Source organism: Scyliorhinus torazame, chromosome 10 (assembly GCF_047496885.1).
Source record: "Scyliorhinus torazame isolate Kashiwa2021f chromosome 10, sScyTor2.1, whole genome shotgun sequence".
NCBI lineage: Eukaryota > Metazoa > Chordata > Chondrichthyes > Carcharhiniformes > Scyliorhinidae > Scyliorhinus > Scyliorhinus torazame.
The window spans coordinates 176,429,621-176,443,684 of record NC_092716.1 but is presented as its reverse complement, the minus strand read 5'-3'; the positions used below and the strand labels follow the sequence as shown (position 1 = coordinate 176,443,684).

General features: G+C 42.5%; 1 protein-coding gene across 1 annotated transcript; it reads left to right on the top strand.

The window, feature by feature from the left end:
- Nucleotides 1-4,177: 4,177 nt before the first annotated feature.
- On the top strand, nt 4,178-5,064 carry LOC140431059 (large ribosomal subunit protein uL2-like). Its single transcript, XM_072518976.1, has one exon. The coding sequence runs from the start codon at nt 4,225-4,227 to the stop codon at nt 4,996-4,998; it is 774 nt and encodes a 257-aa protein (XP_072375077.1). The 5' UTR covers nt 4,178-4,224; the 3' UTR covers nt 4,999-5,064.
- Nucleotides 5,065-14,064: the final 9,000 nt, after the last annotated feature.

Genomic DNA, 14,064 nt, shown 5'->3' with positions numbered 1-14,064 from the left:
GCTGAACTTGGACGCCTGAAAACCTTGGGATAATTAGATCCGTGCAATTCACGCAGCGGGCTGTACCCAATGTTCCTGTCCTCAAACCCGACAAATCTGTCTGCCTTTGCAGGGATTAGAAACTCATAGTAAATAGAGTCTCAAAACTGGACAGGTACCTTATGTCACACATAGATGACTTATATGCCAAACTAGCAGGTGGCCAGACATTCAGGAAATTAGATATGAGCTACACCTCCCTCCGGCTTGAATTAGATGAAATGTCCCGTAAATACACCACCATTAACACACACAATGCCCTGTATGAGCACACATGCCTGCCGTTTGGAGGTCGTTGGCATGTGCCATATTTCACCGAGTTATGGGGAAAATATTCAAAGGATTGCCCAAGGTGGTGGTGTACCTGAATGACGCTTTGATAACGGGAACTACAGGGGAAGAGCTCCTAGCATGTCTGGATGAGATCCTGTGGTGGTTTTCAAAAACAGGGATACATCTTAAATGAGAAGTGCATCTTCCAAGTGAGCGAGGTAACCTATTCAGGATACCGAGTGGACAAGAAAGGCCTACACCCCTTGGTGGCCAAGGTCAAAGATATTAAAGAAGCGCCTATCTCATGGAATACCATGGAACTGAAATCCTTCCTGGAATTGGTCAATTATTATGGGAAATTCATCCCAAACCTGGCCTCTCTGCTGCCATCATTACATATGTTATTGAAGAAATACCAGAAATGATCTTGGCAGGTACCACCAGAAGAGGCCTTTAAAGCCTATAACCCAGAACGGTGTTCCCAATGGTTCCGAGCTGAGACGCAAGCTTTGACCGCCTCGGCAGCGACTTCTTTTTGTTACTGGAATAAACCTGAGTCTGTTTATAGCCCGGCCTTGGCAGAGTTATTACACTTTCTTATGATTTAAACATGGAGAAGAGCAAGCAGCAAGTGGCGAATGGAATCGGTCACAGCTTAATCGATATTTTAAGGGAATTGCTGACTACAGAAGTCGTGAAAATGTGCTGCCAGTTTATAAAAAGGACAAGGCAAAACCTAGGAAGCAATAGGTCTGTGAGCTTGGTAGGTAAAGTAATAGAAAACACTCTGAAAGGAGAAGTGGCATGACACAAGAAACATGTAGTACAGTTGGATTCGCAGCTAGTAGATTTTGCTTGGCAGATCTCCAATTGTGTTTGAGAATACAAGAGTTTGTTAACGAGAAGAACTCAATAGATTTAGTACACCTAGAAATTAGCAAACCTTTTGATATAGTGATCTAAAAGTATGTAACAGGAGGGAAGCTTTTGAAATGACCAATTGTTGACTTACAATATACAAAGGCTCTCTGTTAATGAAGCAACATCTAAATGGAGAGTTAACTTTCTCAGTATAAGGCTGGACTCTGAAGCCAATTACCTTTGATGTGGATGAATAAACTGCTTCAAAGGTCTCCAACGTGGCTGATTATTCCTATTTTGAAGGTATTGTAAATCTACATAGAATAAAGGCATTTGAGTAGCTCGGAAAATTGGCCCAATGAGTGGGAAAACTGTTTCATACAGACACTTATAAAATCACCTTGTGGGGGAGCAAATGAACAGTGAAAATACAAGATAAATGCAAATGGTCTATCAAACTGACACAAGGGAGTAACCTGGGTTTCTTTGGGATACACATTATTAATGCACAGTTTCAGACATGGTGATAAAGGTAAGAGGGTCAGTGTGGTAGTCACCACTAGCAGTATTATCTGTATTATGGTAAGACACGTATACTAGAGGTACATGGGTAAATCCCTGCCTGCTGGCTCCGCCCAGTAGACGGCGTATAAATGTGTGTGCTAGCCGGTGCTGCAGCCATTCTGGTTCCAGCTACAGGAGGCACAACATCTTTGCTCAATAAAGCCTCGATTATTCCACTACTCTCGTCTTTGTGGCAATTGATAGTGCATCAGTCAGAAATTATATCTTAGGTTTAGAAAACAAATGACAAGGCATGGTGATTAATTTGTACAAGTAATATTCTGAACCTACCTTATGTATGGGCACTGTGCTATGGATAGAAGGGGTGGGAGTTCCGTGATGGGGGATGGTCTCATCGCAGCCTTGAGAATTACAAGTGGTTCGATCGATAAATTAGTTTCGACACCTGAGCCTTGTCTATCACCTGTTGATATTGTGAACCTGAACAATGTCAACTCCTGGGGATAGGCAATGAGACAAAACTACTTTGAGAGATCCCTCCTAACCATCTAAGAACATTCCATAAGACCATGTTCACCCATGATGAATCACTAGAAGCACCTAACAATTTCACAAACCTATTGGGAAGTGTATTCCAGGCGTTGATCATGTTGTTGGGTGTTGGACACGGTTTAGCATGCCTTAGTGAAGTCTTTCTAGTCTTAAGTAGGTGAACAGTGTGCATTTATTAACCACAAGAACTATGTACATATATAAAGATTTCAAGCTAGGTGCATGCTGGCTTGTGCACATAGCTCTGATCAACACTAAACTGACCCCTAGATCCAGGTCATGTGTTCTCTTACATCAATGTACAGGTGGCACTGTACTCAGTTCCATGTTAACCCTATTTGTGCCAGACCCTTATACTACACCTCCCCCCAAGTCCTTATCCAATGTATTTCAAGTCATTTCAGTTTATCCAGTATATTAATATCATTTTTATTACCCCATTTATCCTCATAATGTCTGAGTTCATAGGTTCAGGCATTCTGGACGCCTTAGGACGGCACAGTAGCACAGTGTTTAGCACTATTGCTTCACAGTGCCAGGTTCCGGGTTTGATTCCCGGCTTGGGTTATTGGCTGTGCGGAGTCTGCACGCTCTCCCCGTGTCTGCATGGGTTTCCCCCGGGTGCTCCGGTTCCCTCCTACAAGTCCCAAAAGATGTTAGGTGAATTAGACATTCTGAATTCTCACTCAGAGTACCTGAATAGGCGCCAGAGTGTAGTGACTAGGAACTTTTCACAGTAACTTCATTGCAGTGTTAATGTAAGCCTACTTGTGACACTAATAAAAATTCTTATTCTTATTCTTATAGCACTCCCATATCTTGAGCGCACTTCCGTTGGAGTAAACTCTGTTGATTGAAACATTATTCTGGCATCTGAGTATCTTTGCAATCTCTTTTTCTAATCCTTGATATTGACCCGCTCTTTGGTGATCCAGCAGTTGCACTGATGGGTAGTTGTTATTTCATTCCATTTCTTGTGGGGTGGACAAACGTTGTGCTCACCTCCGTGTCATTTTTCCCTTCTTCTTCCTTCGTTGTGAAGCTCATTGCAATATCCTCTGTATTGGAAGATGGTCTTTCCTAATATGAGGATGTAATTTTTTTTAGCAAGCTCACCTTTGCATTTGGCAGTGTGCTCTTTTATATGCAATGGACAGCTGCTACCTGGTTTGAGCATCGTCTGTGGCACTGTTCTGGTGGCTGGGAGTTCCAGCATTTGCTCTGTGGTCATAGCGTTGACCTCATCAACAGTCGTCGGAGCCAGAGGTTCAGGCTCTTCTGGTTGTTGGTTGCTCTCTTGTCTACCCTCCACTGCAGGCATCATGGTAACCATCTGAGATGTTGACTGGTCTGACACAATAAGGGCTTTCCGGCAGCTGTAACAAAGAAAACCTACACGCAAAGAGAGAAGACAGTTGAGAGCTCAGGTCCCAATTGGGATACTCTTTCTTGTTTGAGCTCTAGGGAACTTGCAGTTCTGCACAATTTATTTTCTATTATTTACATTTTTTCCCTCAATTAAGAAGCAATTTAGTGTGGGCAATCCACCTACCCTGCATATCTTTGGGTTGTGGTGATGAGACCCACGCAGGCATGGGGAGAATGTGCAAACTCCACATGGACAGTGACGCAGGGCCAGGATCAAACCTGGTTCCTCAGTGCTGTGAGGCAGAAGTGCTAACTACTATGCCACTATGCCATCCCCTCAGTTCTGCATAATTTATAACAGTGATTGTCTTGTCATCTCCTGCAGTTTGGAGAACATTCACGGCTATAAATCTCTGCTCAAGAGGGGAAAAGACTGGTTACAGATTACTTACATTACATCATTTACCAAAATTCACTAGACTCTGGGGTGGTCCCGGCGGATTGGAAATTAGCAAACGTGACACCACTGTTTAAAAAAGGAGGTAGGGGTAGTCGCGCGGTGGGGATGACTTCCTTTTGCACGGACGCCCGCTCGAGTGCACAATAATGGGTCGTGTAATCCGAGGCCAGAGAAAGGGTGCAGGTTCTGTCTTCAAAGCCCATGTGAAACACCGGAAAGGGCCTGCAAAGTTGAGAGCTGTGGACTTCGCTGAACGTCATGGTTATATCAAGGGTATTGTCAAGGATATCATTCATGACCCTGGTCGTGGTGCTCCTTTAGCAAAGGTGGTGTTCCGTGATCCTTACAGGTTCAAAAGAAGGACTGAGTTGTTCATTGCAGCGGAGGGTATCCACACTGGTCAGTTTATCTACTGTGGCAAGAAGGCTCAGTTGAACATTGGAAATGTCCTCCCTGTGGGTACTATGCCAGAAGGTACCATTGTGTGTTGCCTGGAGGAGAAACCAGGTGACCGTGGTAAACTTGCACGTGCCTCTGGTAATTATGCCACAGTTATCTCCCACAATCCTGAGACAAAGAAAAGCCGTGTCAAGTTGCCATCCGGTTCTAAGAAAGTTGTTTCCTCGGCTAATAGAGCTATTGTTGGTGTTGTTGCTGGTGGCGGTCGTATTGACAAACCCATACTGAAGGCAGGTCGGGCTTATCACAAATACAAGGCCAAGAGAAATTGCTGGCCACGTGTCCGTGGTGTGGCTATGAATCCTGTAGAACATCCTTTTGGTGGTGGTAACCATCAGCACATAGGGAAGCCATCAACCATCAGAAGAGGTGCTCCAGCTGGTCGCAAGGTCGGTCTCATTGCTGCTCGCCGTACTGGTAGACTGCGCGGTACGAAGACCGTCCAGGAGAAAGAGAACTAGTGTCTTAATGTATATGCAGAAATGTGCCACAATAAAGAGGATTTAAAAAAAAAAAAAAAAAAAAAAGGAAGGAGGCAGAAAGCGGGTAATTATAGGCCAGTGAGCTTAACTTCGGTAGTAGGGAAGATGCTGGAATCTATCATCAAGGAAGAAATAGCGAGGCATCTGGATGGAAATTTTCCCATTGGACAGACGCAGCATGGGTTCATAAAGGGCAGGTCATGCCTAACTAATTTAGTGGAATTTTTTGAGGACATTAACAGTGCGGTAGATAACGGGGAGCCATTGGATGTGGTATATCTGGATTTCCAGAAAGCCTTTGACAAGGTGCCACACAAAAGGTTGTTGCATGAGATAAAGATGCATGGCATTAAGGGGAAAGTAGTAGCATGGATAGAGGATTGGTTAATTAATAGAAAGCAAGGAGTGGGGATTAATGGGTGTTTCTCTGGTTGGCAATCAGTAGCTAGTGGTGTCCCTCAGGGATCAGTGTTGGGCCCACAACTGTTCACAATTTACATAGATGATTTGGAGTTGGGGGACCAAGGGCAATGTGTCCAAGTTTGCAGACGACACTAAGATAAGTGGTAAAGCAAAATGTGCAGAGGATACTGGAAGTCAGCAGAGGGATTTGGATAGGCTAAGTGAATGGGCTAGGGTCTGGCAGATGGAATACAATGTTGACAAATGTGAGGTTATCCATTTTGGTAGGAACAACAGCAAAAGGGATTATTGTTTAAATGATAAAATATTAAAACATGCTGCTGTGCAGAGAGACCTGGGTGTGCTCGTGCATGAGTCGCAGAAAGTTGGTTTTCAGGTGCAACAGGTGATTAAGAAGGCAAATGGAATTTTGTCCTTCATTGCTAGAGGGATGGAGTTTAAGACTAGGGAGGTTCTGCTGCAATTGTATAAGGTGTTAGTGAGGCCACACCTGGAGTATTGTGTTCAGTTTTGGTCTCCTTACTTGAGAAAGGACGTACTGGCACTGGAGGGTGTGCAGAGGAGATTCACTAGGTTAATCCCAGAGCTGAAGGGGTTGGATTACGAGGCGAGGTTGAGTAGACTGGGACTGTACTCGTTGGAATTTAGAAGGATGAGGGGGGATCTTATAGAAACATATAAGATTATGAAGGGAATAGATAGGATAGATGCGGGCAGGTTGTTTCCACTGGCGGGTGAAAGCAGAACTAGGGGGCATAGCCTCAAAATAAGGGGAAGTAGATTTAGGACTGAGTTTAGGAGGAACTTCTTCACCCAAAGGATTGTGAATCTATGGAATTCCTTGCCTAGTGAAGCAGTAGAGGCTCCTTCATTAAATGTTTTTAAGATAAAGATAGATAGTTTTTTGAAGAATAAAGGGATTAAGGGTTATGGTGTTTGGGCCGGAAAGTGGAGCTGAGTCCACAAAAGATCAGCCATGATCTCATTGAATGGTGGAGCAGGCTCGAGGGGCCAGATGGCCTACTCCTGCTCCTAGTTCTTATGTTCTTATGTTCTTATTAGCTCGAAGATGTGTTTGCCGCCATACCTTAGTGGTTCCAGAATCATGCCTATGGCCAGAAGTCAGATTCCTCCAGGTCCATACAGTGATGTGTTTGTTGTTCAAAGCCAAAGGTCTCTCAAGCACAGTTCTCTCTCTCGTGTCCAATTTAAAATTTGTGAAATGACGGTTAACCAAAATTTCCACATTCCGAAACAAAAATCCAGTACCTTTGATCTCACCCAAGAAGCAAAGCTGTGTGTCCTCTTGGTGTGCAGCCTCAACCGCAGGAACCATCTCTGCGTTTAGGTGTTTTGGCCTTGTGCAGTTTGCCGAAGTGTCCAATCCTGCTACTTTGAAAGTGTTGGGCTGAAATTGCAGGACATTGACCTCGCCTGTGGGGGTGCTTGGTTCCACAGCACTGCCATGACTGCTCTACTGGTCAGATAGGATGTTGCTTCCTTGACCTGGAGCAGCCCCGTTTCCGTGCTGTTTAACTAATTGGACTGAAGGGTTTCCTTTTTCCAATTAAAATAGACCTGTGCTGCACATGGCGTTCAGGTGACTTGACAAGCTGGATAGATTCCTTGAGGGTTAGATCTTCCTTTACTTGCAACACATCTGAGGGTGCATTGTCCACTACTCCTACAACTAATCAGTCCCTGATCAGTTCAGATTTTAGGTCTCCGTATTCACAGCCTTCAGATATCCTGTACAGATCATTAATGAATGAGTCGACATCTGAGGTCAGAGGTTATGGGACGAAGGCAGGAGAATGGGGATGAGAAAAATATCAGCCATGATTGAATGGCGGAGCAGACTCGATGGGCTGAGTGGCCTAATTCTGCTCCTATGTCTTATGGTCTTATGGATGCTGGACACACTTATAAAATTTAGCTCTTTTAAGGATTTTGTTGCTTCTTTGGTTAAATTGAACAACAAATGATTTTTGTACTTCTTCAAATTTAGCAGATGATTTGTTGATTCCTTGCCTAGTAATAATGCCATCTGCTATCGGGCCTACAAAGTAAAGCAGTGTGTTGACTTGTTCAGCTTCTCTCTTTTTATCCAGATCTAAGCCAATCATGTATCTGAGAAATCAATTTCCCCAAAGTGCCCAATTATGTGATTGACTTGAGCCTTGGATAGGTCTAAATTGATGTGGAAGGGTGGATTTCTGATCCATGGTTAAATTTTTTAAAGTATAGGGTCAGTTTTAAGAAGTTGCTGAAATTCAAGATGGTACCGCCAGAAAGAAATTTAAACAATGGCTGCTTGGCTCGACTACTTGCAGACGTCTCTGTTTCAGCACTATCCTGTAGGGTCATGACATCATCAAATCCTGTTCAGTGGGTCTTAATGAAGTCCTTGTAGTCTTAATTATTAACTACAAGAACTATGTACATATGTACACTAAAGGGTTCAAGCTAGGAACCATCTCCATGCTTGCTTGTGCACACAGCTCGATCCAACACAAGGCTGATGCTTAGGTTTGGGGCTTGTGCTCTCTTACATCATTGTATGGGTGGTACTGTACTCAGTCCCACATTAACCCAAAATGTGCCAGACCTTTATACCACATATTATACTTTGAAAAACGTTTTTACATCTTTTCTAGACATACGTTCTGAACCTATGCTCCCTTGTGCTTCTCAATGTTTAACTTAAGTGTCCAAGGATTACCTTTACATTGTTGTTTATTAGCCGAGGTTGTATACAATCACCTTTGGCCTTCTTTCAAGACTTTGTTTTACAGCTCAATTCTCTGATGCTCATGGTCAGCCTTGGTGTTTCATAGAATCATAGAATAGAGTTATAGAATCCCTACAGAGCAGAAGGCGGCCATTCGGCCCATCGAGTCTGCACCGACCTTCGATGTCCACTCTCCTGTCCACCCCGCCCTATTCCCGTAACCGCATAACCTAACCTGCACATCCCTGGGCACTAAGGGGCAAATTATCATGACCTATCCACCTAACCCACACATCTTTGGGCTATGGGGGTAACTGGAGCACCCAGAGGAAACCCACTCAGACACTGGCAGAACATACAAACTCCATACAGACCCAAGGCTGGAATTGGACTTCGGTCATTGATGCTATAAGACAGCATTGCTAACCACTGTGCCACCAATACCTCTGTGCGCTGCAGTGAGAATTTGAATGTTGCCTTCGGTCTCAATCATTAACCTGGACACAGTACTTGATTTGGCCAAAGACATAGGGTGGGAATCTCCGTCCCGCCGCACCAGATTTCTGGGGCGTCATTCTCCGGCGGCGGGAGTCTCCGTTTTGCCGGCGCCCGGGGGTTTCCCGACGGCGTGGGGCTGCCCCACAATGGGAAACCCCATTGACCAGCCGGTGTTACGGAGATTCCCGCCGGCCGGTCGGGGCAGAAATGTGGCGGGGCAGGTAGGAGAATTTCGCCCCTGGTGTGGTGCGCCCCCGGGATTCTCTGTCTCGCCAGCCAGCCAATGGGGTTTCCCATTGTGAGCAGACCCATGCCTTTGGGAAATCCCTGGGCTGCCGGTGCAACGGAGAATCCCGACAGTGGAGAATCTAGCCCATAGTTTTACCATTATATCTTACAACTTCTGCTCCGCTAAGTTGGCTTTGAGGCCTGAAATTTCAAAACACATCAGTGTGTGGCACAGATTTCCTTATGCTCCATACCAACAGCAGATCCATGTGATATTTCTGTCCATATAGTTCCATATTATATCTAGTTTTTGTCAATATTTTGGAGTGACGGAATCTCTGCTTCACCATTTAAAGATTAATTATTGGAATTATATGTGAGAAAGTCTCTGCTAAAAGCGGGTTATTTTAAGAGGTTGACACTTGGTGTAGATAGATGATATTTCTGATGTTGAAGTTTGATGAACAGGGAATTGTCTTCATTTTTAATAAAAGTCTATTTATTTCAGAAATTTTGTGTAAATGACTGAGTATCATGCTAAAGGCATGTTACTATTAGCTACTTTGCCAAAGACGTGTTTACTTGCTTCAACGTACATCTATAACTTGTTCCTGTCATGTGAGAGTGCCTTTAAGACATGGATGTTTAAGCAATGTACCTTTAAGAAATGCAGTGATGTCAGAGTGTGGGTGGAGCTGGGTTGTAGTTCAGCCATTTTGCAGATTTTGCAGTTTAGTTTCAGTTTGAGAAGAAGGCTGAAAAGTGCCTGGCTGGTTTGAGAGAGCAGCTGAAAAGTGCCTGGCTGGTTTGAGAGAGCAGCTGAAAAGTGCCTGGCTGGTTTGATGAGAGCTGCTGAAAAGGAGAAGGCCAGTTTGGGAAGAAATCTGAAAAGTGCCTGGCTGGTTTGCTGAGAGCTGCTGAAAAGTGCCTGGCTGGTTTGCTGAGAGCTGCATAAAAGGAGAAAGCCAGTTTGAGGAGAAAGTTGGGAGGTGTTTTGAAAAAAACTGCAATAAGAAAACAGAACTGGTCTGTTGAGACTAGAAGTATATTGAATGTAACCTCATGTCTGTTGTTAAAGATGAAGTATTTTGGAAGTTTGAAGGAACATTTTGAGTGATTATTTACTGTTGTATTATTTTCGGGGTTATCTTTGAAGTAAGGGGTGTGAAGTGATCCAATGTTTATTTAAAAGGTTAAGTTGAGTTCATGGAATAAACATTGTTTTGTGTTTAAAAACCCACGTGTCCATAATTGCAATACCACACAGTGTGCTTCAAAAGCAACAATGCATTAAAGGGGGAGGCTGGTTGAACTCCATGATACATTTTGGTGGTCTGAAAACGCCTCTCCCATAACAATTGGGGGCTCGAGGGGGATAAAAGTCTATCTATTGGATTGGCTTTTGTGAACTTAAAGACAGTGAAGGATTGTTGCTTTTCCAGTGTGGTATTTTAGTTTAAGTGTGTTGTGGACAATGGCTCTTTCAGAGGCTCACATGTTTTTGGGGGTGGAGAATGTCACATGCAGTACCTTATGGACAGAGACGAAAAGCAAACTGTTAGGTTTGGCAAAGCATTGCAGTTAACATTACCTGATAAAATGCGAAAAGATGAGGTAATTATGGCGGTGGTTAAGCATTTAAAGTTGCCTGAGATAGAGTCTGGCTCATTGGAAATTGCAAAAATCCAGTTACAAATTCAACAAATGGAACATGAGAAAGAATTAAAGCGGCTTGTATATGAAAGAGAGAGAGAGGAAAAAGAAAGAGAGAGAGAGAGGAAAAAGAAAAGGAGAGAGAAGAAAGGAGAAAAGAAAGAATAGCCCTCGCAAAAGAAAAAGAAAGGGAGATACAGATCAGGGAAAAAGATAAAGAGAGGGAGTTTGACCTTCAGAAAATGGCCATGAAACATGAACGTCAGTTAAAATTGGCAGACGTAAAGGGAAACGTACAGTTGGATGATAGTGATGAGAATAGTGAGAAAGAGCGTCATAGTTGAAGGCTTGGTGGGAATCTATTTAAATATGTCCAAGCATTGCCAAAGTTTGATGAGAAGGAAGTGGAAGCCTTTTTCATTTCATTTGAGAAGGTAGCTAAACAAATGAAATAGCCACAGGACATGTGGGTGTTACTGATTCAAACAAAGCTGGTAGGTAGAGCTAGTGAAGTGTTTGCATCACTACCGGAGGAGGTATCTGGAACGTATGAAGAAGTGAAGAAATCCACCTCAAGTGCATATGAGCTAGTGCCTGAAGCTTGCAGACAAAGGTTTAGAAATTTAAGGAAAGAATTTGGTCAAACATACATGGAGTTTGAAAGGATCAAACAAAGGTGGATAAGGGAGTTGAAAATAGACCAAACGTATGAAGCTCTCAGAGAAATTATACTTTTGGAGGAGTTTAAAAATTCAATTCCTGATGTAGTGAGAACTCATGTGGAAGAACAGAGGGTTAAAACTGCGAGATTAGCAGCAGAAATGGCAGATGATTATGAATTAGTTCATATATCAAAGATTGGTTTCTGACATCAGTTTCAGACGGTGAGGGATAGAAACTGGGGCCAGGAGAAATACTCAAGTGGTAAAGGTAAAGGTGATCTGATGGGAGACAATAAAGAGAGTGTACCTCAGATTTAAAAAGAAATCCTGGAGGGTGGAAAAGAGATGAAAAGTTTCAAATGTTTTCACTGTAATAAACTAGGCCATGTAAAGTCAGTGTTGGTGGTTGAAGAAAAGCACTGGGAAGGCTGATGTGGTAAAACAGGATAAGACAGTGGGATTTGTTAGCATGGTAAAGGAAAGCCCAAGGGAAGCGAAGGAGGTGCAAACGATTGTACAGCACATTCAAGAAGTAATTGTTAAGAAGATGCCAGATGTCTTTAAAGAATTTACTTGTGTGGGTAAAGTTGACTCATGTGTATCAAGAGGAGCAGGTAAAGAAGTCACAATTTTAAGAGATACAGGGGTTAGTCAATCTTTAATGGTAATAGATGAGGAATTGTGTAGTTTGGGAAGAATGTTGCCAGAAAAGGTGGTAATATGTGGAATCCAGGGTGAGAGGATTAGCGTTCCATTATATATAAGGTAAGGTTGGAAAGTCCAGTGAAGAGTGGTGAAGTGGTAGTAGGAGTAATAGAGAAACTATCTTGTCCAGGAATACATTTTATCTTGGGTAATGATGTAGCTGGATCGCAGGTGGGAGTGATGCCTACTATGGTTGATAAGCCAGTGGAAAATCAGACAACTGAAGGGTTGAAGGACGAATATCCTGGGATTTTTCCAGACTGTGTAGTAACAAAGTCGCAAAATCACAGGTTAAGACAAGAGGAGAAATCAAAGACTGAAGATGAAGTTGAAGTGCAATTATCAGAAACAATGTTTGATCAGATGGTTGAAAAAGAACGAGAACAGGTGGAGGATGAGGCGAATATTTTTAGTTCAGGAAAATTGGCGGAGTTACAACAGAAAGATGTAGAAATAAAATGGATATATCAGAAAGCATATACGGAAGAGGAATCTGAGAGTATACCAGAGTGTTATAACCATAAAAGTGATGAGAAAATGGAGACCTTTACATATGCAGGCGGATGAAATGTGGGCAGAAGTTCATCAAGTAGTATTGCCGGTAGGGTATAGAAAGGAGGTGTTGCGAGTTGCACATGAGGTACCAGTGGGAGGTCATTTGGGAATAAGGAAAACTCAAGCTAAAATCCAGAAACATTTTTAATTGGTCTGGACTATGTAAAGATGTAGTTAAATTTTGTCAATTATGTCACACATGTCAAGTGATAGGGAAACCTCAAGCAGTGATAAAACCAGCGCCCTTAATACCCATTCCAGCATTTGAGGAACCTTTTACAAGTGTCCTAATCGATTGTGTAGGACCGCTTCCTAAAACAAAAAGTGGGAATCAATATCTTTTGACTATAATGGATGTGTCTACTAGGTTTCCAGAGGCCATTCCAGTACGTAATATTACAGCTAAACGGATTGTGGAGGAGTTACTTAAATTCTTTACTAGCTATGGACTACCCACAGAAATTCAATCGGATCAAGGATCGAATTTTACTTCAAAGTTATTCAAAGAAGTTATGGATATCTTAGGAATAAAACAATTTAAATCAACTGCGTACCATTCAGAATCGCAGGGAGCGTTAGAAAGGTGGCATCAGACATTAAAGACAATGTTGAGGGCGTATTGTCAAGATTATCCAGAGGATTGGGATAAAGGAATTCCATTCGTTTTGTTTGCAATGAGGGATGCACCTAATGAGTCAACCAAATTTAGTCCTTTTGAACTAATTTTTGGTCAAGAGGTAAGAGGACCACTTAAATTGATTAAGGAAAAATTGGTGGGAGAGAAATAGGAAATTACACTATTGGATTAAGTGTCAAATTTTAGGGAACGATTAAATAGAGCAGGTGAATTGGCTAGACAATATTTGAAAGTTGCACAAAATGTGATGAAACGTGTAGCGGACAAGAAATCCAAAGTTCGTAGTTTTGTCAATGGGGATAAAGTTTTAGTGTTGTTACCAGTGGTAGGTGAGCCTTTAAAAGCTAGGTTTTTTAGACCGTATCAGATTGAAAGGAAATTAAGTGAGGTGAATTATGTGGTAAAAACATCAGATAGAAGGAAGACTCACCGAGTGTATTATGTGAATATGCTTAAAAGGTACTTTGAAAGGGGAGGAGAGAAAAAGGAGGTTTTAATGATTCTAATTCAAAGTGACAAACCAAATCCAGATGACTGTGAATTTGACATACCTCAAATTAAATTGGAAAATGAAGATGTTCTTAAATTAGGATGAATTGTTAAGTTACCTTCCAGAGGAAAAACTAACTGACCTGAAAGAGTTATTGATATCACATGGGCAAGTTTGTAGAGATAAATTGGGAAGTACTAAAATGGCTATACATGATGTAGATGTGGGAAATGCTGTTCCTATCAAACAACATCCATATAGACTTAATCCTTTAAAATTGGCACAGGTTAACAGAGAGGTTGAGAGTATGCTGAAGAATGGCATAATTGAAGTGGGTTGCAGCCAATGGAGCTCACTCATAGTGATGGTACCTAAACCAGATGATACCCAATGGGTGTGTGTGGACTATCGAAAGGTGAATGCAGTTACAAGAACGGACTCTTACCCTATCCCACGTTTGAAG

Excerpts from the sequence above, each read along its gene's own strand:
- LOC140431059 (XM_072518976.1), top strand. The coding sequence starts at position 4,225 with ATGGGTCGTGTAATCCGAGGCCAGAGAAAGGGTGCAGGTTCTGTCTTC.